We start from the raw sequence: 24638 nt of genomic DNA, 5'->3' as shown, positions 1-24638 counted from the left end.
GCTCTCATAGCAAAAAAATTCACTGCCTAGTTTTCCTCTCTTAGATGTAATCAAACTTCTAATTCTTGAACTTTTAAGGGTAATCTTCTATAGGTACAAAAATGCATTAGTGCAAAGAACAAAATTTATTTACAAGACTTCTAAATAAAAATTTATAACGAAATAATTCATACATATAGCGATCTCGGTATTCCCTGTTGTTTTATATCTATAATCTGGACTCAGTTCCGTAGATTCGTTGTTGTCTTATCCTCATTTCTATCCCTTACTCTTTGTTTTAGAGTTTTGGGTTGTGTTGGGCAAGTTGGGAATTAGTTGGTGGTGTTTTAAAGCTTTGAAATTTTTGCCCAGGTTTTGGTCTCTCCGCTCGAGCGGCGGTTTGACGCTCGAGCGGGCGTTTGTTGCTGCCTTTCCGCTCGAGCGGCAGTTTGGACGCTCGAGCGTGAATTTCCTTCTCTCAGCATTTTGGTCGTCTGCAGAAAATTCTGGGAGAGTGCATCCGGCGCTCGAGCGGAAATTTGGACGCTCGAGCGTGAACCTGTGTCTGACGCTCGAGCGGAGTGTTGTACGCTCGAGCGGACCTGTTATTATATCAGTCCGTGAAATCACTTTTTGATCACTTTTTGATTTCCTTTCTCTCTCTTATTTTTTTCAAAACTTCCATTGGAGGGCACCTCACTCTAAAACCTAACTTCTCTCTTAGGATTGATCTAGCTAGAGTGCTTTCCTCACCTTGGGCCTTTGTAAGAAGTGTGTTGATCGTCGAGGGCTTCGTTGTGATCCAAGAAATTTGGGATTTGGAGCACTTTGATTTCGGGTCGTCTTCTCTATTCGAGTTCTCCATTTGAGGTAGGGAATTCTCCTTGTTTCTCTTCAATACTTCGTCTATAGATAGACATGTGGTAATTTTGTATTGCATAAAAATCATATCCATGTTGGATTTGTTTGAAATCATGGGAAGGAACCTAGGGTTGGGTATTTGAAATGGTTATGTTATCATTGAGAGTTGTTTTGGGCTATTTGGAGTGTTAATTAGCATGTGGTTATTGAAAGGAGAGGAAACCCTAATTTCTTTTATTTGATTTAATAAATTAATTGAGGGGTTTTGATCTTTGGGGCAAATACTTAGGTATTTTGAGTCTTAATTGTGGTTATTGTTGTTTGTTGAGGTAAATTGGGCCTTTTTGGTCAATATTGAGAAAGAGGAAGGAAAAACCCTAATTTATTGTTTATGACTTAATTTGCATAATTAGTTCGAAATGGCTTTCAAAAGAATGTAGTGAATTTAAATGAGTTATGGCTTTTGTCCATGGGAATGATTTTGTGAAAACAAAGGAAGTGGAATTCATTTTGTGAAATGGGAAAAGTGTTTTGAAATACGTATGAAAATTGGATTATTGTTTCATGAGTGTTGAACACACACATGTGTGGAATTGTATCTTGAACTACCATGTCAATGTTGTTGTCGGGTTTGTGGTCTCATAGTAATTGAGTCTTTAATAGGTGTGCTAAATATTTGCATCTAGAGGTTTTATCCTTGGTCATCGGTGGAGGATGACGTGGTTGTGTTGAATTGCTGTGTATGTAATACACCATTGTTGATTGAACATTATATGTAATGAAATGCTGAATTACATTATATTTGTATACTGGTTTGGGAGAAGAGAGGGGTTGTACTCCAGTGTGTGTGAGAAGATAGGGGATGGACTCCACACACTTATGTGTTCAGCGCTTATAATCAAAGGTATCATACCCTTCTAGCTAGCGCCTGGAGAACTGACGCGCTGATAATCTAAGGTACCATACCCTTCCAGCTAGCGCCTGGTAAACTGGTAGATTGTGATGAGAAGTGTATCTTTGGCTTACTACGCATATAGCTAGTAGTGCAGTGTTGTTTTGTTATTGTTTCAGTGTATCTGAAAACATTGTGGATTGTATTAGTTATAGTGTTGGAGGGACGAGTTGACTCATTGATTGATTTTATGTATGTAGTTGAGTTGTTATCTTTTTTATAGAGGTGTGCATGAATGATTACGATATAATTGGAATTGCATTGAAATGCCAAACATGTTTTGAAAAGGCACATATGTTGTATGTGTGGCAAATGGAAGAGTAATGGCTTAGTGAATCTATGTTTCTAAGTAATTGTTAATGTTATAAAAGATTGGGAACGGGGGTTAATGAAAGGAAAAAGGGAGGATAAATCGCTTATAGCGGTGAATTAAATGATTGTTTTCAAGAAAAGTTCATATATATTTTTATATATATATATTTTGCATAAACTGTCACATTATTATTCTAGTATGAGAATGGGTGTTCATGATCATAGCTATCTGTAATGTTGTTATTGTTGAGGATCATGTTGAGATCCCTACTGGACTATATGTTCATCCCACGTTGTTGAATCTTTTCAGGTGTTTAGCAGGGTGTACTACAAGATTTGGATCTTCTTATATGTTGGCCACGGGGCCTTAGTTATGTTGGCGGAATGCCATTGTTGTAAAGGGTTACACCCTTCTTCTTGTACTTTTAATGATGTAAGCCCAAGGGCAATTTATTAAGTTAGTTCATGTAATGTTTACTTTGCATACGAATGAGAGTATTGTTAATCATTTCTACGGATTGAATGTATGAGTTTATTTCCGCATGTTATCTCTGAAATTGGATTAAGTTAAAGAATTTGGTAATGACTTCGAGTAATAAATAGTGGGGCGTGTCAACTTGGTATCAGAGCGAGCCGGGTTTGAATACTTTGGGCTCGTGGGAAGTGGTTTTTACCACAGTGGGTTTACTACGTATTGTGAGGACGTTGCATATAGATATCATGAAAGTTAGGACTTATGTGTTGCATTTATGTGAGCATGGGATTTAGTCTCTCGGATAGTATTCATAGCCGGTGAACTTGCTTTGAGGTCCTTTTGGAAACGCGCCTGATCAACGTGGTTTCTGATGGGAATTCCTTGAGAGTTCCGGGATGAGTGGCTATCTTTGTAGACTTGATTCGATTACGTGTTTATATGTTTAGATGTTTATATGCAATAGAGGTGTATATCTTGTGACTTAGTAGTGGAGTGTGCCTCGGAGAAGGCTATTGTGTTGTACACTAAGCGTGGTTATTGCTTTTGTGCTTTATAGGATGTCTACACGAGGAAGTAGAGGATGATTGAGTAGTAGGAGTGTCGGTAGAGGCACAACAGTTCCTTTAGTACCTGTCATTGCAGCATCGGCTGTCGGCGAGGATGTCGCACGTGAGATTGTGAGAGCAGTACAAGACGCCCTAGCTCGCACTGGGGGCGGCAGTGGGCATGCTCTCAAGTTTACTAAGGAGTTTTTCCGCTCCGACCCACCAGAGTTTGCGGGGGAGGCTAAACTGTTGGAGGCAGAAAGTTGGTTGGAACAGATTACCAAGACTCTTGATATGCTCAGAGTCGAAGATGAGGAGTTGAGGGTTTCTTTGGCGACTTTTCAATTGAAGAGTGATGCGAGTTATTGGTGGAAGTATGCTAAGAATACCGTAGGTAGCACGTGGGTTGCTTTTACCGAGGCCTTTTTGGCCAAGTATTTCCCTCCTTCTGCTCGGGAAAGGTTGAGGGATCAGTTTTTGGAGTTGCGTCAGGATGATACTCCTGTGGCGCAGTTTGAGATGCGGTTTACTAGCTTGTCGAGGTTTGCTCCAGAGTTGGTGGCAACAGAGGAGCGTCGTTGTTTTGAGTTTGAAAGGCGGTTGTGTTTCAATATTCGGGAGAAGGTAGCTGGATCCTTTTGGAAAGATTATTATTATTTAGTTGAGGCAGCGGCCCATGTGGAGGCCATGATTGCAAGAGATGATGGGGTTAAGGAGGAGACCATTGCGGTAAGTCCTTCGATTTCTAAATACTCTAGGCTCAGTAAGGGGTGGAGGCGGAAACATGCTCAGTCGAGGGCTGGTTCCTTTTCTTCGCCAGGGTTTTCGGACTCTTCTGTTGAGAGGTCCGGGGAGGTGCAGGTTTCAGGCCAGTCTCAGAGTAGGGGGTCTGATGGTTGTTTCGTTTGTGGCCAGCAGGGCCATGGTAGGCGTTTTTGCCCTTTGCGTGTGAATTCTGCAAGTGTTTCAAAACCTAGTCAGACTCAGTCGTACCCGTCCAGTCGGGGGCGCTTTCGGTACCAGAAACGGGCAGGCCAGGCTTCAGGAGCCTCGCGAGGGGCGACTTATTAGTTAGTCCTTTGGTATTACCCTGGAGGGGGACTTTTGTATTGTTAGCCGGTGGTATATTATATGAATCACTTTGTTGTTGACCGGGGTACTGTTGGTTGCTGAGGCACCATGTTTATGTATCGCTTATGTATGCATATTGTTGTTGTTTGTTTAATCCTCAGGTGTCGGGGAGTATGTATGGGTTTTAAGCTCTCATTTATATTGAGAAGTTGTTAGTGGGGTCAATGATCCTAATGTTGTTGCTTGCTTGGTACCTGTTGGTTGGTTTGTGTTTTGGGCCCTGCTAGTTAAGAGGTCCATGGTGACCCCATCGATTGTATTGGGGTAGTGTTTGTATTGAGATTGGTTATCAATTGTGGGGTATGGTTTGTGAGTGAATGCTGGCAACATTCTTTGGAGGGAGAACAGTTTGAGTTCTAGAGTAATGAGAATAGCGTTGGTCAAAATTGTCCTTCATGATTGGGTTGTTGTAATTGAGGTTTACCAAGTCGGTTTTGGTCGAGGAGATGAGTAGGCTTACTACGTAGCCATGGGGGGGGGGAAATAGTAATTCCCTTAGACATAGTGTTGGTATGGTTTGATTTTAGGAGATCCAGTGAGATTTCAAAATTTGGGGGTTTTGTGTGGGGAACTCCGTGTGTGGGGTTAGTGGCACATCAGTGGGTGGATTACTGAGTGTGGAGTTTATTGAGTTGATTAGTCAGCTCACTGGTATAGGGTTTTGGGTTGACCTTGGTCACCGTGAAGTTAGTCTCATTCGTTGTAGACTTTGTGTGTTGATTGAGGAAAACCGAAACTAATCATCCGGTTGTGTCATTGAATATGACGGTTATAATAATACAGCAAATTTGTACATTGAATGATCATTGTAAATGATTGGATTTTTTTTTTTTTATACATTATATATGTATATTGTCTGGGAGGAGATAGGGGATGGACTCCGACGATACAGCACCAAAATGTGTATCTATTGAAAGATTGATATAGCTTATATGCTTGTCTATGGTGAAGTGGAAAATGTTTTATATGGGTTACTATCTCATTTAATTTGTTGGCCAGGTTCTGAGCCAGGTGTATGTTATTAAACTGATTAAGTAAAGGGAGGCCGGCTGAAATTGCAAAACTGTGAATTTCTTATGCCTTTTGTGTTGATAATACTGTTGTTATTTCTATTAACTATCATTATAGAAATGTTTTGTTCCATGTTAGTTGTGACATCACTGTGTGAGTGATGGTTGTTGATGGTGTTGTTTTGGAAAAGAAACGGAAAACAAAATTTTCCTAGTGTTTGGGCCATCTAAATGTGTTGTTGAGAGATTGATTTAATTCAAGGGTTTTGAGGAATTTCAAATGAATGATTTTTGGCAAATAAATGATGGATGACTGTGTTTTAGATAACACCGTGTTGGTGAAAAATGTATACAAAGTTTTTGAGTTTCGCATGGAAAATGCAAAATTTATTTCGCAATGTCAGCATTGAAAATTTGGCTATCTTTGAGAAATGTCTCTTGAGTAAGAAAATGTTTTCTTATTATTTACTCCAAAAGTTGTTTGGGTCGTGTTGTTGCATAGTGACTTAGCTTGAAGCATTGGTCAGATGTGAGTAAACTGTTTCAGAAGGGTTGATTTTATTGTGGCTTTATGCCTACAGTGTTGTCATTTGGAACGTGTTCCCTTGGTTAGTCTCTTTCTTGGTAAGAGTGAATCGAAGGTTTGTAGTGAGAGTAGTTTCTTTCCTAGTACTCGGGTGTTGGTGTGGTGTGATCAGTTGGCCATGTGTTTTGGCGCATCCTTAATTTCGGGGACGAAATTCTTTAAGGGGGGGAGGTTATAGCGATCTCGGTATTCCCTGTTGTTGTATATCTATAATCTGGACTCAGTTCCGTAGATTCGTTGTTGTCTTATCCTCATTTCTATCCCTTACTCTTTGTTTTAGAGTTTTGGGTTGTGTTGGGCAAGTTGGGAATTAGTTGGTGGTGTTTTAAAGCTTTGAAATTTTTGCCCAGGTTTTGGTCTCTCCGCTCGAGCGGCGGTTTGACGCTCGAGCGGGCGTTTGTTGCTGCCTTTCCGCTCGAGCGGCAGTTTGGATGCTCGAGCGTGAATTTCCTTCTCTCAGCATTTTGGTCGTCTGCAGAAAATTCTAGGAGAGTGCATCCGGCGCTCGAGCGGAAATTTGGACGCTCGAGCGTGAACCTGTGTCTGACGCTCGAGCGGAGTGTTGTACGCTCGAGCGGACCTGTTATTATATCAGTCCGTGAAATCACTTTTTGATCACTTTTTGATTTCCTTTCTCTCTCTTATTTTTTTCAAAACTTCCATTGGAGGGCACCTCACTCTAAAACCTAACTTCTCTCTTAGGATTGATCTAGCTAGAGTGCTTTCCTCACCTTGGGCCTTTGTAAGAAGTGTGTTGATCGTCGAGGGCTTCGTTGTGATCCAAGAAATTTGGGATTTGGAGCACTTTGATATCGGGTCGTCTTCTCTATTCGAGTTCTCCATTTGAGGTAGGGAATTCTCCTTGTTTCTCTTCAATACTTCGTCTATAGATAGACATGTGGTAATTTTGTATTGCATAAAAATCATATCCATGTTGGATTTGTTTGAAATCATGGGAAGGAACCTAGGGTTGGGTATTTGAAATGGTTATGTTATCATTGAGAGTTGTTTTGGGCTATTTGGAGTGTTAATTAGCATGTGGTTATTGAAAGGAGAGGAAACCCTAATTTCTTTTATTTGATTTAATAAATTAATTGAGGGGTTTTGATCTTTGGGGCAAATACTTAGGTATTTTGAGTCTTAATTGTGGTTATTGTTGTTTGTTGAGGTAAATTGGGCCTTTTTGGTCAATATTGAGAAAGAGGAAGGAAAAACCCTAATTTATTGTTTATGACTTAATTTGCATAATTAGTTCGAAATGGCTTTCAAAAGAATGTAGTGAATTTAAATGAGTTATGGCTTTTGTCCATGGGAATGATTTTGTGAAAACAAAGGAAGTGGAATTCATTTTGTGAAATGGGAAAAGTGTTTTGAAATACGTATGAAAATTGGATTATTGTTTCATGAGTGTTGAACACACACATGTGTGGAATTGTATCTTGAACTACCATGTCAATGTTGTTGTCGGGTTTGTGGTCTCATAGTAATTGAGTCTTTAATAGGTGTGCTAAATATTTGCATCTAGAGGTTTTATCTATAGCGATCCCGGGTTTACCCTTGTTGTATAGTGATCCGGACATGTGTCCGTGGATGTTGGTAGTTGTTTATTATCTTGTTTACATCCTTTCTTACTTTGTATTTGAGTTATAGGATGTGTTGAGCGGGTTTGTTACAGGTTGGTTGAGTTTAGAAACCAAAACTAGTTGCCCAGATTTTTGGCCTGTACGCTCGAGCGGAGGTGTTGGCGCTCGAGCGTAGATTACATCCATCCAGTATCTTGTTGTGCAGTGTTGTGAGCTCGAGCGTAGGGATTGGGAGCTCGAGCGGAGGCCTGGTTCTGCAAAAGTGCTGGGCGAGTGCATTCTGCGCTCGAGCGGGAGGTTGGCCGCTCGAGCGGAAGTCTGTGAGTGGCCGCTCGAGCGGGGTGTTTTACGCTCGAGCGGAAGACTGGGTTTAAGTCCCGAAATTGTGACTTTTCAAATCACTTTTTCACTTTCTCTTCTCTCTCTTACTTTTCCAAAAAACACCATTGTTGAGTCTTTCTCTCTAGATACTACCTTCTCTCTAGGTTTTGATCTAGTAGGAGTGATTTACTCACCTTTGGCCTTTACAAAAAAATTGTTGATCGTCGAGGGCTTCATTTTAATCTGAAAATCACGGGTTTTGGAGCACGTTGGGTTTTGTCGTCTTCTCCTTTGGGACTCCGAATTTGAGGTAGGGATATCCTACTCCTCTCTATGGGTTTTGTCTTTAAATTTTGGTATTTTGAGATGTTGGGCTTGGTTTGGTAATTTTGTGAAAGTTTGGGGCTTTTGTGTAATTTTACAAAAGTTGGGGGTTTTATTCATAATAAACCTAGATGCATGTTTGGCATAGAAAAATAGAATGATTGTTGAATCATTGATGAAAATGGGACCTAAGGGTTGAAATGGTAATTATGGAAAATGGCCTAATTACATTGTTTAATTAATTTGGGATAATTAATTGGTGAGAAATGAGGAAATGAAATGTTGATTGAATATCCATTTGTGCATTTATTTTCTGTTTAGAAATAACTGCTTTGGGCTATCGGTGGAGGATAGTCGTGATTGTTGTAGACAATGTATGTTGATTAGGCAAACTGAAACTAATCAATGGAATGTGTTATGGAACTTGACGGTTAATTGAATACATTAATTGTATGTATTGTGTGTTTGTATATAGAACCAATGTGTTTACATATGTTGTGTGTAGAGGAGGAGATAGGGGATGTACTCCGCGGTTTAGGGGAAGATAGGGGATGTACCTCTAAACCGGATAGGTATTTGGAGGAGATAGGGGATGTACTCCGTAGACAGAGCTCATATGCTTGTCTAGAGAAGTGAAGATAGAGCTCATATGCTTATCTTTGTGAAGTGAAGTGTGGATACAGCTTGTATGCTTATCTGTGGATATTGTTGATATACATATCTGTTGTAGAGTGTGGATACAGCTTGTATGCTTATCTGTGGATATTGTTGATATACATATCTGTTGAGATTGTGGATATAGCTTTTATGCTTATCTGAATGTGAGATATAGTTTTTATACATATCTGTGGAAATGATGATAGAGTTAGCATGCTTATCTGTTGAAAAAGGAAAAATGAAAAGTAAATGGGACTTGTAAGTCGTTGACATAAATATGTAATTTATGTGATTGTATCAGGGTTGACCAACTATCAATTGCTAATGTTTTAGTCATTGTCCATGGTTGGTTTAGTGTATTTCTACTGGGCTGTGGCTCACCCTATATGGGAATATCATTTTCAGGTACAGGAAGCATGCCACCTCCAAGGACATAGCTGGGAGGCTAGAGGCGGACATGTTTTGTTATTTTACTTTTGATGTATTACATGTAACTTCAAGCCAAGGGCTTAATGTGTATCGAGTTAGTACTCTTTGTTGTAACCAAGTGTTAACTTGGAAAGCTGTAAGCCCGTAGGGCATTTTGTTTTGATGTTAACATGTAATACTTATGTAATGAGATGCTAATGAATGATAGAAGGTGGTTAGTTTATCTATCAACGCTTGTCTTATTTGATGTGTTTAATGTTATTATTTTGAGGGCGTTACAACTTGGTATCAGAGCGTACCGGGTTCGAATACTTTGGGTACGTGGGAAGTGATTAGGATCACAATGGGTTTGTCTCGCTTGATAGAGACTTAGATGTGGTATCATATGCTATGTGCTTAAGTGATAACATGCTTACGTGACTATGTGGGTATGGGATTTAATTTCTAGGATATTGATTGGATCCTTGAGTTTCTGGGAGTCTTGTTGGAAAAGCACTTGATCAATGCTGTTTCTAACCGGAACTCTAGTAACGCCTTGGGACTATCATTATCCGGAAATGAAATTCGTAAGTGCTTATGTGTTTATGTGCTTATGTGGAGTGAATTACAGTTGTCCATGCATTAGGACGTGAGTGTTTAGTTTCGGCACACTTATGAATGTGCTAACGTTCTGTGTTGCCTTTATTAGGATGTCAGGACGAGGAAGAGGAGCTAGGCGTGGTAGACCTGCGAGGCAGGAAGTACCGTTACAGGGTGAGATTCCGGCAGTGCAGGAGGGAGTTGGGCAGGCCAATGTGGCCGAGCCAGTAGGTCAGCAGGCTATGGGTGCCTTGGCTAGAGAGATAGCGGGAGCTTTAGGTATTCTTAGAGCTGGGAATCAGGCAGCTGAGACAGGGCCTTCTTTCTTGAAGAGGGAGTTCTTCCGGTGTAATCCGGACGAGTTTATCGGGGATCCTAAAGAGCCGCTTAAGGCAGATGAATGGCTCGAACAGACAACGAAGACGTTTGAGATGCTTGGCATCGAGGACGGAGCACTGAAAGTGACCTTGGCATCCTTTCAACTGAAGGGAGATGCGGGTCAATGGTGGAAGTACGAGAAAGCTCGTGTTGATGGTACTTGGGAGGCGTTTGTGAATGCTTTTCAGGAGAGGTTTTTGTCTGCAGTAGCAAGGGAGAAGCTGAGGGATCAGTTTAGCCGGCTTAATCAGCAGGGCTTGTCAGTGGCCGAGTTTGAGGCTACTTTTACCAGTCTGTCTAGGTTTGCACCTGAACTGGTGGCGTCTGAGGAACGCCGTTGCTATGAGTTTGAGCGGAAATTGAGGCGGGGCCTCAAGTTGAGAGTTGGTGGGTCTTATATTCGAGAGTATAGACACCTAGTGGATGCTGCAGCTCATATGGAGCTTATGATGCAGGAGGAGGATGAGGGTCAGAGAGGCTCCAAGAGGAGCCAGGATAGTCAGAGTGATGGCAGGAGGCAGAGGGGTTCTAACCCTCAGCAGTCTCAGGGTGCAGTCTCTAGATCGACCTTTCCAGTGCCTGGTGTAGGCTCGGGGAGAGGCAGTCAGGGAGAATTCACTTGTTACAAGTGTGGCCAGCTGGGTCACAAGGTTTCTGTTTGCCCGCAGAAGGGTGGGGGTCAGAAAGCTGCTTCTTCTTCAGCTAGACCGCCGAGTCAGAGTTTGGGCAGGGGGCAGCTCTTGATTTGTTATCAGTGTGGACAACCTGGGCACATGAAGAGGTTTTGCCCACAGTTGAGTGCCACTTCGGGAGCGTCTGGTTCTAGGCAGACGCAGGGTTTTCAGCCAGCTCAGTCTGTGCAGGCCTCGAGGGCCAATCCGGGAGTTTCGTCATCCCAGTCTGTGCAGCAGTCTTTTGCTCCGAGAGGTGAGCAGGTAGACCAGGGGCCTACGGGGCGCGTGTATGCTGTTACCGCGCAGGATTTAGTACCGGCTCCATCGGTGGTGAGAGGTACTTTTCTATTTTGCAACTCGGTTGCTAGTGTGTTGATAGACACGGGTGCATCTCATTCTTTTGTATCTGCTGCATTTGCATCTGTTTTGGAATTGGAGTTAGCACAGTTAGCATCTCCTATTTGTGTGGTATCGCCTTTGGGTGGTGAGTTGATCCTGAAACAGGGTGTTAGAGGATGTGATATAGAGGTCGCCGATTATAGGCTTCCTTTTCCGTTTGTTGTCATGCCCATGAAGGGTTTTGATGTTATTTTGGGTATGGACTGGTTATCGTCATACCGGGCTGTTATTGATTGCTACCGCCAGAGGGTTACATTGTGTACCTTGAGCGGGGAGTGGTTCCATTTCTTGGGAGACCGGGTTGGTAGTGTTTTGCCACCGGGGTATGATTCGCGAGGGCGAAGTGAGCTTAGTGGTCTACTTGCTAGCTTTGAGAGTAGTAAGTGTGATGAGACACTGATTGTGTTGCCAAGGGTGGTTTGTGAGTATTCGGATGTTTTTCCCGAAGATCTTGTTAGTTTGCCACCTCACCGAGAGATAGAGTTCTCTATTGATTTAGTGCCTGGTACGGCGCCGATTTCTATGGCACCTTACCGTTTTGCTCCAGCAGAGTTGGTTGAGTTGAAAGTTCAGCTCCAGGAATTGCTCGATAAGGGCTTTGTTCGCCCTAGTGTTTCACCGTGGGGAGCACCGGCACTCTTTGTTAAAAAGAAAGATGGTGCCTTGAGATTGTGTATAGACTACCGGAAGTTGAATCGGGCTACGGTTAAAAATAAGTACCCTATGCCCCGTATAGATGATTTGTTTGACCAGTTGAAGGGTTCCCGTTGTTTCTCTAAGATAGACTTGAGATCGGGTTACCATCAGTTGAGGGTCAGGGAGGAAGATATTCCTAAGACGGCATTCCGTACGCGGTATGGCCATTACGAGTTTCTGGTGATGCCATTTGGGCTTACCAATGCACCGGCAGTCTTTATGGACTTGATGAACCGGATTTTCCGGGAGTTCTTAGACCGCTTTGTGGTTGTTTTTGTGGACGATATCCTTATCTATTCGTCATCTAAGGAGGAGCACGAGGAACACTTGAGAGTGGTGCTTGAGTTACTTAGAGCCCATAGGCTGTATGCCAAGTTTGGGAAGTGTGAGTTCTGGCTGGGGGAAGTCAAGTTCTTAGGCCACGTGGTATCCGGGGAAGGGGTGTCTGTTGATACATCCAAGGTTGAGGCAGTGCAAGATTGGGCACAGCCTAAGAGTGTATTTGAGATCCGCAGTTTTCTAGGATTAGCTGGGTATTACCGTCGGTTTGTGAAAGATTTCTCCAGGTTAGCGTCACCATTGACTAGACTGACTCGGAAAGGAGTCAAGTTTGTGTGGAGTGAGACTTGTGAAAAGTCGTTTCAAGAACTGAAAGTTAGATTGACCACCGCTCCGGTGTTGATTATTCCGGAGAGAGGGTTGGGTTATGCGGTTTATTGTGATGCCTCACGAGAGGGTTTGGGTTGTGTGTTGATGCAAGAGGGGAAAGTGGTAGCTTATGGCTCACGACAGTTGAAAATACACGAGAAGAATTACCCTACTCACGACCTAGAGTTAGCAGCAGTGATCTTTGCCTTGAAAATTTGGAGGCACTACCTTTATGGTGAGAGGTTCGAGGTATTCTCGGATCATAAGAGTTTGAAGTATCTGTTTACCCAGAGAGACTTGAATTTGAGGCAGAGGAGATGGATGGAGTTCATCGAGGATTATGATTTTGAGTTGCACTATCATCCGGGAAAGGCCAATGTTGTGGCCGATGCCCTTAGTAGGAAAACCATTAGTGATGTAGCTTGTATAGCCATCCGGGAATGGGAAATGTTGGGAGCACTGGGCGAGTTTGATTTGCTACTGGGCAAATCTGTTGAGGCTGCGGCCTTGTTTTCTGTTGTTGCGCAGCCTACACTTGTGATTAGAGTGTTAGAGGCACAGAGAGGTGACCTTGAGGTAGAATCCCTCCGAGAGAAGATCTCCAGTGGGAAAGTTGAGAAGGGTTTGACGGTGTATCCCGACCTGAGTGTGAGATACCGAAACCGTTTGTTTGTACCGGAGTCTTGCCGAGAGGAAGTACTCCGAGAGTTTCACCATTCGCGCCTTGCGGTGCATCCGGGAGGTACTAAGATGTATCAGGATTTGGGTCGCCAGTTTTGGTGGCGGGGTATGAAAAGAGATGTGGCTGTTTTCGTATCGAAGTGCCTTACTTGCCAGCAAGTGAAGGCCGAGCATCAGAGGCCAGCGGGTTTGTTGCAACCCTTGCCTATTGCCGAGTGGAAGTGGGAGCATGTCACTATGGACTTCGTTGTAGGTCTTCCGAGGACTCAGCGGGGTAGTGATGCTATTTGGGTGGTTGTAGACCGGTTGACTAAGTCGGCGCACTTTATTCCTATGCGCGTGAGAGATTCGGTAGATCATCTTGCCGACTTGTATGTTCGGGACGTAGTGCGATTGCATGGGGTCCCAGTGACGATCGTCTCAGATAGAGATCCTCGTTTTACTGCTAGGTTGTGGCAGAGTTTGCAGAGTGCCTTGGGCACTAAGTTGACCTTTAGTACGGCTTATCATCCTCAGACTGACGGGCAGTCCGAGCGTACTATTCAGATCCTCGAGGATATGCTTCGGGGTTGTGTCCTGGACTTCAGTGGGACGTGGGAGAGGCACTTGCCATTGGTAGAGTTTGCCTACAACAATAGTTTTCAGTCTAGCATCGGTATGGCACCGTTTGAGGCCTTGTATGGCCGACCGTGTAGGTCTCCAGTGTGTTGGGCCGAGGTGGGTGATGCACCTTTGTTGGGTCCGGAGTTGGTTAGGGAGACGACGGAGAAAGTTGAGCTTATCCGTAGGAGGCTTGTTACAGCCCAGAGTCGACAAAAGAGTTATGCCGACCGTAGGAGGAGGCCTTTGGCGTTTGAGGTAGGTGATCATGTCTTTCTGAAGATATCACCTAGGCGAGGTCTGATGAGGTTTGGGAAGAGTGGGAAGTTATCCCCTCGGTTTATTGGTCCTTTTGAGATCCTTGAGAGGATTGGTGAGGTTGCTTATCGATTAGCCTTACCACCGCAGTTGTCCGGAGTGCATGACGTGTTTCATGTGAGTATGCTTCGGAAGTATGAGCCAGATCCATCACATGTGCTGGATTGGACTGATTTAGAGGTAGATGCGGATGCCTCGTATGAGGAGAGACCGGTTCGGGTCTTGGATAGGCGGGATCAGGTCCTGCGTGGCAAGACCATTCCTTTGGTGAAAGTCTTGTGGAAACATCACGGAGTGGAGGAAGCCACTTGGGAACGTGAATTGGAAGTCCGTGAAAAATATCCGGACTTGTTTATTGATGTGTGATTTTGTATTTAAATTTTACATTATGTTGAACTTAAGAGCTTTTATATATGTCTTAAGTTGTGAAACATTGAAAATGTTTTGGTTATTGGAAGCATGTTTTGGAACTTGCCTCATATGGTAGTTGGATGTAACATTATATCTGTTGAATATATTGTTGAAATTGGAAGGATAGTGCATAATGCTGATGCATGTTGAAAGTACATATGTTGTTTACATATTGTGATATGTCTCTTGTTAAAGGGATGGGATGACCGGGAATGGGTCGAATTGTTGAATGTTCAAGTGTAACATTGATTAAAAGGGAGAAAAACTTGTTTTGAAAACTTGTGCTTAATTTCGGGGACGAAATTCTTTAAGGGGGGGAGGTTATAGCGATCCCGGGTTTACCCTTGTTGTATAGTGATCTGGACATGTGTCCGTGGATGTTGGTAGTTGTTTATTATCTTGTTTACATCCTTTCTTACTTTGTATTTGAGTTATAGGATGTGTTGAGCGGGTTTGTTACAGGTTGGTTGAGTTTAGAAACCAAAACTAGTTGCCCAGATTTTTGGCCTGTACGCTCGAGCGGAGGTGTTGGCGCTCGAGCGTAGATTACATCCATCCAGTATCTTGTTGTGCAGTGTTGTGAGCTCGAGCGTAGGGATTGGGAGCTCGAGCGGAGGCCTGGTTCTGCAAAAGTGCTGGGCGAGTGCATTCTGCGCTCGAGCGGGAGGTTGGCCGCTCGAGCGGAAGTCTGTGAGTGGCCGCTCGAGCGGGGTGTTTTACGCTCGAGCGGAAGACTGGGTTTAAGTCCCGAAATTGTGACTTTTCAAATCACTTTTTCACTTTCTCTTCTCTCTCTTACTTTTCCAAAAAACACCATTGTTGAGTCTTTCTCTCTAGATACTACCTTCTCTCTAGGTTTTGATCTAGTAGGAGTGATTTACTCACCTTTGGCCTTTACAAAAAAATTGTTGATCGTCGAGGGCTTCATTTTAATCTGAAAATCACGGGTTTTGGAGCACGTTGGGTTTTGTCGTCTTCTCCTTTGGGACTCCGAATTTGAGGTAGGGATATCCTACTCCTCTCTATGGGTTTTGTCTTTAAATTTTGGTATTTTGAGATGTTGGGCTTGGTTTGGTAATTTTGTGAAAGTTTGGGGCTTTTGTGTAATTTTACAAAAGTTGGGGGTTTTATTCATAATAAACCTAGATGCATGTTTGGCATAGAAAAATAGAATGATTGTTGAATCATTGATGAAAATGGGACCTAAGGGTTGAAATGGTAATTATGGAAAATGGCCTAATTACATTGTTTAATTAATTTGGGATAATTAATTGGTGAGAAATGAGGAAATGAAATGTTGATTGAATATCCATTTGTGCATTTATTTTCTGTTTAGAAATAACTGCTTTGGGCTATCGGTGGAGGATAGTCGTGATTGTTGTAGACAATGTATGTTGATTAGGCAAACTGAAACTAATCAATGGAATGTGTTATGGAACTTGACGGTTAATTGAATACATTAATTGTATGTATTGTGTGTTTGTATATAGAACCAATGTGTTTACATATGTTGTGTGTAGAGGAGGAGATAGGGGATGTACTCCGCGGTTTAGGGGAAGATAGGGGATGTACCTCTAAACCGGATAGGTATTTGGAGGAGATAGGGGATGTACTCCGTAGACAGAGCTCATATGCTTGTCTAGAGAAGTGAAGATAGAGCTCATATGCTTATCTTTGTGAAGTGAAGTGTGGATACAGCTTGTATGCTTATCTGTGGATATTGTTGATATACATATCTGTTGTAGAGTGTGGATACAGCTTGTATGCTTATCTGTGGATATTGTTGATATACATATCTGTTGAGATTGTGGATATAGCTTTTATGCTTATCTGAATGTGAGATATAGTTTTTATACATATCTGTGGAAATGATGATAGAGTTAGCATGCTTATCTGTTGAAAAAGGAAAAATGAAAAGTAAATGGGACTTGTAAGTCGTTGACATAAATATGTAATTTATGTGATTGTATCAGGGTTGACCAACTATCAATTGCTAATGTTTTAGTCATTGTCCATGGTTGGTTTAGTGTATTTCTACTGGGCTGTGGCTCACCCTATATGGGAATATCATTTTCAGGTACAGGAAGCATGCCACCTCCAAGGACATAGCTGGGAGGCTAGAGGCGGACATGTTTTGTTATTTTACTTTTGATGTATTACATGTAACTTCAAGCCAAGGGCTTAATGTGTATCGAGTTAGTACTCTTTGTTGTAACCAAGTGTTAACTTGGAAAGCTGTAAGCCCGTAGGGCATTTTGTTTTGATGTTAACATGTAATACTTATGTAATGAGATGCTAATGAATGATAGAAGGTGGTTAGTTTATCTATCAACGCTTGTCTTATTTGATGTGTTTAATGTTATTATTTTGAGGGCGTTACATTATCCTTGGTCATCGGTGGAGGATGACGTGGTTGTGTTGAATTGCTGTGTATGTAATACACCATTGTTGATTGAACATTATATGTAATGAAATGCTGAATTACATTATATTTGTATACTGGTTTGGGAGAAGAGAGGGGTTGTACTCCAGTGTGTGTGAGAAGATAGGGGATGGACTCCACACACTTATGTGTTCAGCGCTTATAATCAAAGGTATCATACCCTTCTAGCTAGCGCCTGGAGAACTGACGCGCTGATAATCTAAGGTACCATACCCTTCCAGCTAGCGCCTGGTAAACTGGTAGATTGTGGTGAGAAGTGTATCTTTGGCTTACTACGCATATAGCTAGTAGTGCAGTGTTGTTTTGTTATTGTTTCAGTGTATCTGGAAACATTGTGGATTGTATTAGTTATAGTGTTGGAGGGACGAGTTGACTCATTGATTGATTTTATGTATGTAGTTGAGTTGTTATCTTTTTTATAGAGGTGTGCATGAATGATTACGATATAATTGGAATTGCATTGAAATGCCAAACATGTTTTGAAAAGGCACATCTGTTGTATGTGTGGCAAATGGAAGAGTAATGGCTTAGTGAATCTATGTTTCTAAGTAATTGTTAATGTTATAAAAGATTGGGAACGGGGGTTAATGAAAGGAAAAAGGGAGGATAAATCGCTTATAGCGGTGAATTAAATGATTGTTTTCAAGAAAAGTTCATATATATTTTTATATATATATATTTTGTATAAACTGTCACATTATTATTCTAGTATGAGAATGGGTGTTCATGATCATAGCTATCTGTAATGTTGTTATTGTTGAGGATCATGTTGAGATCCCTACTGGACTATATGTTCATCCCACGTTGTTGAATCTTTTCAGGTGTTTAGCAGGGTGTGCTACAAGATTTGGATCTTCTTATATGTTGGCCACGGGGCCTTAGTTATGTTGGCGGAATGCCATTGTTGTAAAGGGTTACACCCTTCTTCTTGTACTTTTAATGATGTAAGCCCAAGGGCAATTTATTAAGTTAGTTCATGTAATGTTTACTTTGCATACGAATGAGAGTATTGTTAATCATTTCTACGGATTGAATGTATGAGTTTATTTCCGCATGTTATCTCTGAAATTGGATTAAGTTAAAGAATTTGGTAATGACTTCGAGTAATAAATAGTGGGGCGTGTCAATACATGTAGAGATCGTAATATTTCACGGGTAATTTGCCGCTTTTGATAGCTTTAATAACGAATGAGTCATCTAATTGTATTAACATCTACATGAACCCATATTGTCGGGCTAGAAGGAGGCTACATCCGGCAGCGTTTAACTCAGCTTCATAGCTGTCACATACACCTTTGAGCCATATAACATGTATACCTTTAATCGTACCCAAATGATCTCAGAAAACAACCCCGCTGAACCATAAACAGTCCCACCTGTCCTAATGAATGATGCATCTAAGATGATTTCATTCCAATCTATGGGAGAAGGAACCCAAATAAGCCTACCACACTACAAGATTTGTCGCCGCCGAAGCCTTTTCCCGACTAAATATTTTGGTCGCTAGATTTGTCGCGGGAAAATGGTTGGGGAAGGTTTTGGGGACTAAAAAAAATTTAGTCGCCAAAAGTCCTATAAATGGCTACTAATGTTTTAGTAGCAAAAAGTACGAGGTATTGGCGACTAAATATTTTTTAGTAGCCAAAAGTCATAAATTGGCAACTAAATATTTAGTCGCCAAAAGTTTTCAAATAAAATTAATTTTCATTTTCAGAGACTAAAATTTTTAGTCGCCCAAAGTATCATTTATTATTAGCTACTAAATATTTAGTCGCCAAAAAAAATTATTTTTCATATTTTTTTTAGCTACTAAACTATTTAGTCGCCTAAAGTCTCATATATTTTTGACTACTAAATTTTTAGTCGCCAAAAAATCTTTGGTTTGTTTTTGGCTACTAAATTTTTAGTAGCCAACAAGTTTTATTTTGTTTTTTTGGCTACTAAACATTTAGTCACCAAAAACTTTATTTAGTGTTTTTTTTTATTATTATTATTAATTTCTGCACAACCTGTATTTATTTCGTGCAACCTGCACCCTATATATAAACAAAACAATACATATGTCTATTTCTATTTCACTTTCAACCATCCAAAAATTCGGTCTTGTAACATCAAATTCTATACAAACCAAATATAATCCAACCCAAAATAATAATTCCATACAAACAGATAATCATACAAAAATGATGTCCTTCGTATACAAAAAACAAATATCCACTAGTAATCTACACCACCAGAAAATAACTTCATCTCTGTTGGATCAACAACTATTGCAGTAATTGGTAGTGGAAAAACTCGAGTTTGTAAAAGTCTTCCAGTAACAAGGTCCCATACCTACAATACGAAAATAAGTCATTTCGAGAAACAAAAATACTCATGCTAGGAAGATATTATTATGAAACATTTAACATAATTAAGTAACCTTGCATGTGCCATCGAGGGAGCTTGATAAAAAAAATTGAACTTGAGCCACTTGATGCAGTTAATAAGTCAGTTATTTATTTTTCTTGAAAAATAAAACTAAACGACATTCAAATACAAACATTAAATTGTTGAAGAAACGAAGATTCACTTTTTTTACCCGATCATAGGCCAAATAATGATCATGCCATCTGATGAACCAGAAATAAGAAATGAATCATTGCTAGAAAATGTCAAGCAACTCACTGATTTTTGATATGTGCACCATGTCCTGACCAATCTCCCATTTGAAATCCACAAATTACCATGACACTCAATATTTGAAAATAATGACTACAAATAATATATACAAATTAAGCTAATGGCCCACAAAAACAACTATTCAGTAATTTTTTATATTGTGATCAATTTAATGTAAAGTACTGATGAGATTAAAAAAAATGATCTTTGCATGTGGGGCTACAAAAAGAGTTTATTAACCTCCCAAATTCAAGTGATTGTAACCAATGATCGCTATGATAGACGAATTTTAAAAGTAATTACTAATAGCATTATTACTTTTGTCCAGTTAATCATATGCTACTCACAACGGGAAAGAGAATAATATTACAAACCAAAAATAGAGCAAAAATAAAGAATCCAGCTAATAGGTAATCAATGATAAAGAGCTTTTTCTTTGTCAATACTTGGACTGGACTTTTTCATTAATATAGTCATGACATTTAGCTAACCAGTTGTTTTAGACCATCACATCATGTTTTGGATGAGAAGAAAGAAGAAAATCAACCAGGACATGAGGGGGAAAAAACAGCAAGAACATGAAACACTTGTTATCGATTTCAACACATTTTTCACAGTTGTCCCCATAATTTTTATAAATATCATTATGACATCATTTTGGATATATTTTCTAGTTAAACTGTCTGTTTTTAAAATACCCAAAAAGTATGGGATACTTGTAAACAGGGAATCATCTCAATTCACCCCCAATTAATCCAGACAGACACTAGAATAATTTGTAAGCATTAACACAATATTCACATAATGAGAAGATGAAGTGACATATTTTCCCTCATTTATCACGAACATTTATATGATCCTAGCATTCCTTGTTTTGTATTGGCATTTGTAACCATGCAATATTACAAGTTGCATTTTCTCCATATGCTATAAAATGAAAATAGAATAATCCATGTTCACACATGTTGAGTGGTTTTCCAATTAAGTGCATCTGATAATGAATAATCATCTACCACAGAAACCCAAACATGGCTCGTGCATTGTGTATCCTCCATATCTAGCTTCTATTTGTATCTTTTTTGTCTCTTGCTATGAACTTTCATTGTTGGGTTGGTTACAATCTCAAGTTTGGTATGTTAGTGCAATTTGTTGTTGCTACAGTAATTTATCAACAAAATTCCCAAGGATTTGATAGGTGTTTAAGACTATTAAGTTTTACTACGAACAAATAAATTTCATTTAATGGCCTCTAATATTTAGAATAGTAGTATAAAACTTAAAAGCAATTATACTACTCTACTTCTAGTTGGTTTAATGGATTCATTATAATATTTTGTCGAAGAACATATTCATTACATAGTCTGAATTTTCATTCTATGTATTGTCCCTGTTCTCAAACTAAAATTATATATAGTTTAAAGGCCTATTTTTGGATGTATGTTTCCAAATTTTAAATAGAGTGATTGATTGCTATTGTATAAGATGCCTAACTTTTTTATTTTCTTGACACATGTCAACACCTGACCTTGGTTTGTCCAAAGGGTCATGAGTTTAAACTTGCACTTGATAAAATTGCACAATGTAATAATAGCCCTGATATGCATGGTGGAGGGTTTTGTGAGTTAACAAGGTAGAGAGTGCAGATTGTGAAATTTTTTCTGATAAATTTGGTGACCATGTTCAATTGTGAAAGCAGATTCAAACAGATTCAAACACTTGGTGACCATGTTCCAATTGTTTCTGACAAATTTGTCACTTGAGCATAGAATCAAACACTTGGTGGGCAAAAAATTTAATAATCCACATATCAAACAAGCAATCACCTAAACCAATGATCCAAATTCAGAGTTTATCATCACTACCCATTTCAGAGTTTGTCCACACAATCCGCATATCAAACACATTCAATACACCACAAAAACACACAGAGAAAGTTAAAAATCGAAATGGGTTCTCACTAGAACAGCCTTATGGGCAGAGAAGGGAATGGGGATAGACGTGGGTTTACCGGAATCGTCATCGGAAGCGACTAAAATGATGTTGGAGAAGCAAGGAGTAGAGCGATGTTGGTAATCATCGAAGGGAGTCCAGAATCTAAGGAAGGAGACTTTGGAGTTGAGATCTTTGATCTTGGCTCGGAGTTGTTCTGGATCTTGGCTCTGAATCGGTGTTCATGAACTCATCATGGATCTCAGGTGACGGTGACCAAAAGGAGTAGGAATCGATGCCCTGGTTCCCGGCGACCGCAAGGGAAGGGAGAGGAGCACCGGAGAGATAGAGAGACGCTGAAGAGAGAGACAGACAGAGGCCCTGGTAAAATTTTGGAAACCAAATATATATATATATATATTACACCATTAGCGACTAAATTTTTTAGTCGCCAATTACTTTTATAAACCCCTCAAATTTAAATTAGAAATGTCTCCCTCCAATTTTTTATTTTTTGGCGACTAAACTAATTTTTGGTCGCTGAAAATATGTTTTGGCGACTAAACTTTTGGTCGCCAAAGATAGTTTTTTTTTTTTTTTTTTAATTTTACATTTGGCAACTAAATATTTTAGTAGCCAATACCTAATATACGGCGACTAAACTAATTTTTGGTCGTTGAAAATATGTTTTGGCGACTAAACTTTTGGTCGCCAAAGATAAAAAATAAATTTTTAATTTTACATTCGGCAACTAAATATTTTAGTAGCCAAAACTCAATATACGGCGACTAAAAATTTTTTTTGTGGCCAATTCTAGTATTTTTAGCGACTAAATTATTTTTTAGTCACCAATAATTAATATATCCCGACTAAAAAAATTTAGTAGCTAAATATTATACTTTTGGCGACCAAAAAAAAGTTTTAGTCGCCAATTCCAAAACTTTTGGCGACTAAATTTGTTTTAGTCGCCAATTTTAGTGGTTGTTCCAAGTGTAGAAAATTAATCATACTCGACAAATTAATTGTCTAAACTTTAATAAATTCCTCGAAATAGCCATACTGATGTGGACCCAATTTCACAAATATGTCCATATACTCTTTCACGGAAATGTATATGGTCTTTTCAATTTCGATTATAATCGCATAAAGTACAAAGACGTTGTAAATATTTTTCTTCGAATTGGGTTCTCAAACTAATCTCAAATGGGATCGATATAAAATCATCCATATTTCTAACTAAAAAACTAATCACGGGTCTTATACAAAAAAGAACCATTTTGACACCGGCAGAATTAATAAAATACTGCTAATCAAATTTTAAGAAGATATATACATAACAAAGATAATAACTATCATTATATGAAAACTCCTCTTCACTTACTAACTGATTTAACTGATTCATGTCATTCAAGAGGGACGATCCAGTAAGTGAGGAGATGTATTCATATAATAAAGTGTTATTGTCTTTGTTATGTAGGTATCTTTTTGAAAATCGTTAGCATTATTTTTTTAATTTTGTAGGCTTCTAAATAAAACCTTTTTGTATGAGACATGTGATTAGTTTTTCAGTTAGAAATAGAGATTATTATATGTCAACCCCATTTGAGATTAGTTTGAAAACCCAATTCGAAGAAAAAAACATTTACCCCACCTCCATACTTTATACGAATTACAATCGAAATTGACACCGCCCATATACATTTCCGTATATAAGTATATATGGACATATTTTCGAATTTGGGTCCGCAAGAGTATGGCCATTTTGAGGAGTTTATTAAAATTCAAAAAATTAGGGTTTCGACTATGAATAATACTCAGCTCTTAGAGTAACCAATTGGGAGGGTTATTCGGATTCCTCATTCCATGGATTGGATTAAAATCAACTCAGATATATCATTCATTAAGAATGATGGGACTGTTATGCTTCAGCGGGATTGTTTTTTGAGATCAATTGGGTACAATTAAAGCTATACAAGCTATACGGCTCAGACTTGTACGAGACAGATACGAAGCTAAGCTAAAAGCTACCGAATGTAACCTCCTTCTAGCTCGACAATATGGGTTCACGTAGATATTAATACAATTGGATAACTCATTCATTGTTAAAGCTATTAGAGGCGGTGAATTACTAGTGGAATATTACAATCTCTACATGTATGAATTATTGCTTTATTCATTTTTATTTAGAAGTCGTTCAAATGATTTTTTTTTTTCTTTACACTAATGCATTTTTGTACCTACATTAAATTAACTCCTAAAGAGTTCAACAATTACATGTTTGATTACATCCCTAGGGAGGGATACCAAGCTGTGAATTTTTCGGCTACGAGAGCCAGTGATTGGATGCTAGAACTAACCTCGAAGACTATTAAGGCAATTCACCGTGCTTTTGAGAAAGTGAGAGACTGTTATAGCAAAAATGATTTGTCTGAGACGACTTACTTTAGGCTTAAAGCGCAGATAGCAGCTTTCAATAGTTTCACATTTAATAAGTCTAATATTTGTTATCCTGTTAATTTTTGCACGTCGTCTTTCTAGGTGCAAGTTTGAGACAATTCAATAGTTTCACGTTTAACGGTTTATCGTCATCTTTGCCTATCTTCTTGATGTTTTACTCTAGTTTGTATTTATCTTAACTTTTGATTTTCTTAATTTTTGAATATATATGTATTGGTGATTAGTGCAACTAATTTTGATCTGACTATGAGCATACTGCAGAGTAAGTAGTATTATACCGAAAGCATAAGAGTTAGAAAATCTCCACAAATAGGCATTTAGGCCAAAATGATCAAATATAAATATGGTTTCATCAAACAAGTAAGTTACTCATGTTCATCTATGATAACAGAAATTCATTTTAAAATACACATAAATACCATATCATACCTAACATATAACCATATCCACGGACAAAACAGAACAAGAGTCACCAGAGTGACAATCATATAACAATACAGGGGATGCGATTTCAAGAGGTGGCTTGTAACAACCGAATCACTCGACCAAACCACATTGTGAACTAGGAGGGGCTTGGCGAGGGGACTTTAGGAGTTAGT

The 24638-nt window shown here is 39.6% G+C and overlaps 1 protein-coding gene across 2 annotated transcripts in view; it reads right to left on the bottom strand.

Moving 5' to 3' along the window:
- Window positions 1–19035: 19035 nt before the first annotated feature.
- LOC114272162 (uncharacterized) overlaps window positions 19036–24638 on the bottom strand; it is a 60055-nt gene continuing 54452 nt past the window's right edge. For both annotated transcript variants that reach the window (XR_014366171.1, XM_082924490.1), the window contains one exon: window positions 19036–19326. Coding sequence is in view for 1 of the 2 variants with exons in the window: in XM_082924490.1 (XP_082780616.1) it covers window positions 19210–19326 (117 nt within the window). In the remaining variant the exon portion in view is untranslated. The remainder of the gene's footprint in view (window positions 19327–24638) is intronic.

Source organism: Camellia sinensis, chromosome 4, assembly GCF_055761805.1.
Source record: "Camellia sinensis isolate YWXY chromosome 4, ASM5576180v1, whole genome shotgun sequence".
NCBI classification, from domain to species: Eukaryota; Viridiplantae; Streptophyta; class Magnoliopsida; order Ericales; family Theaceae; genus Camellia; species Camellia sinensis.
Note: the sequence above shows the minus strand (reverse complement) of the source record. Positions and strands in the feature narration are given on the sequence as shown.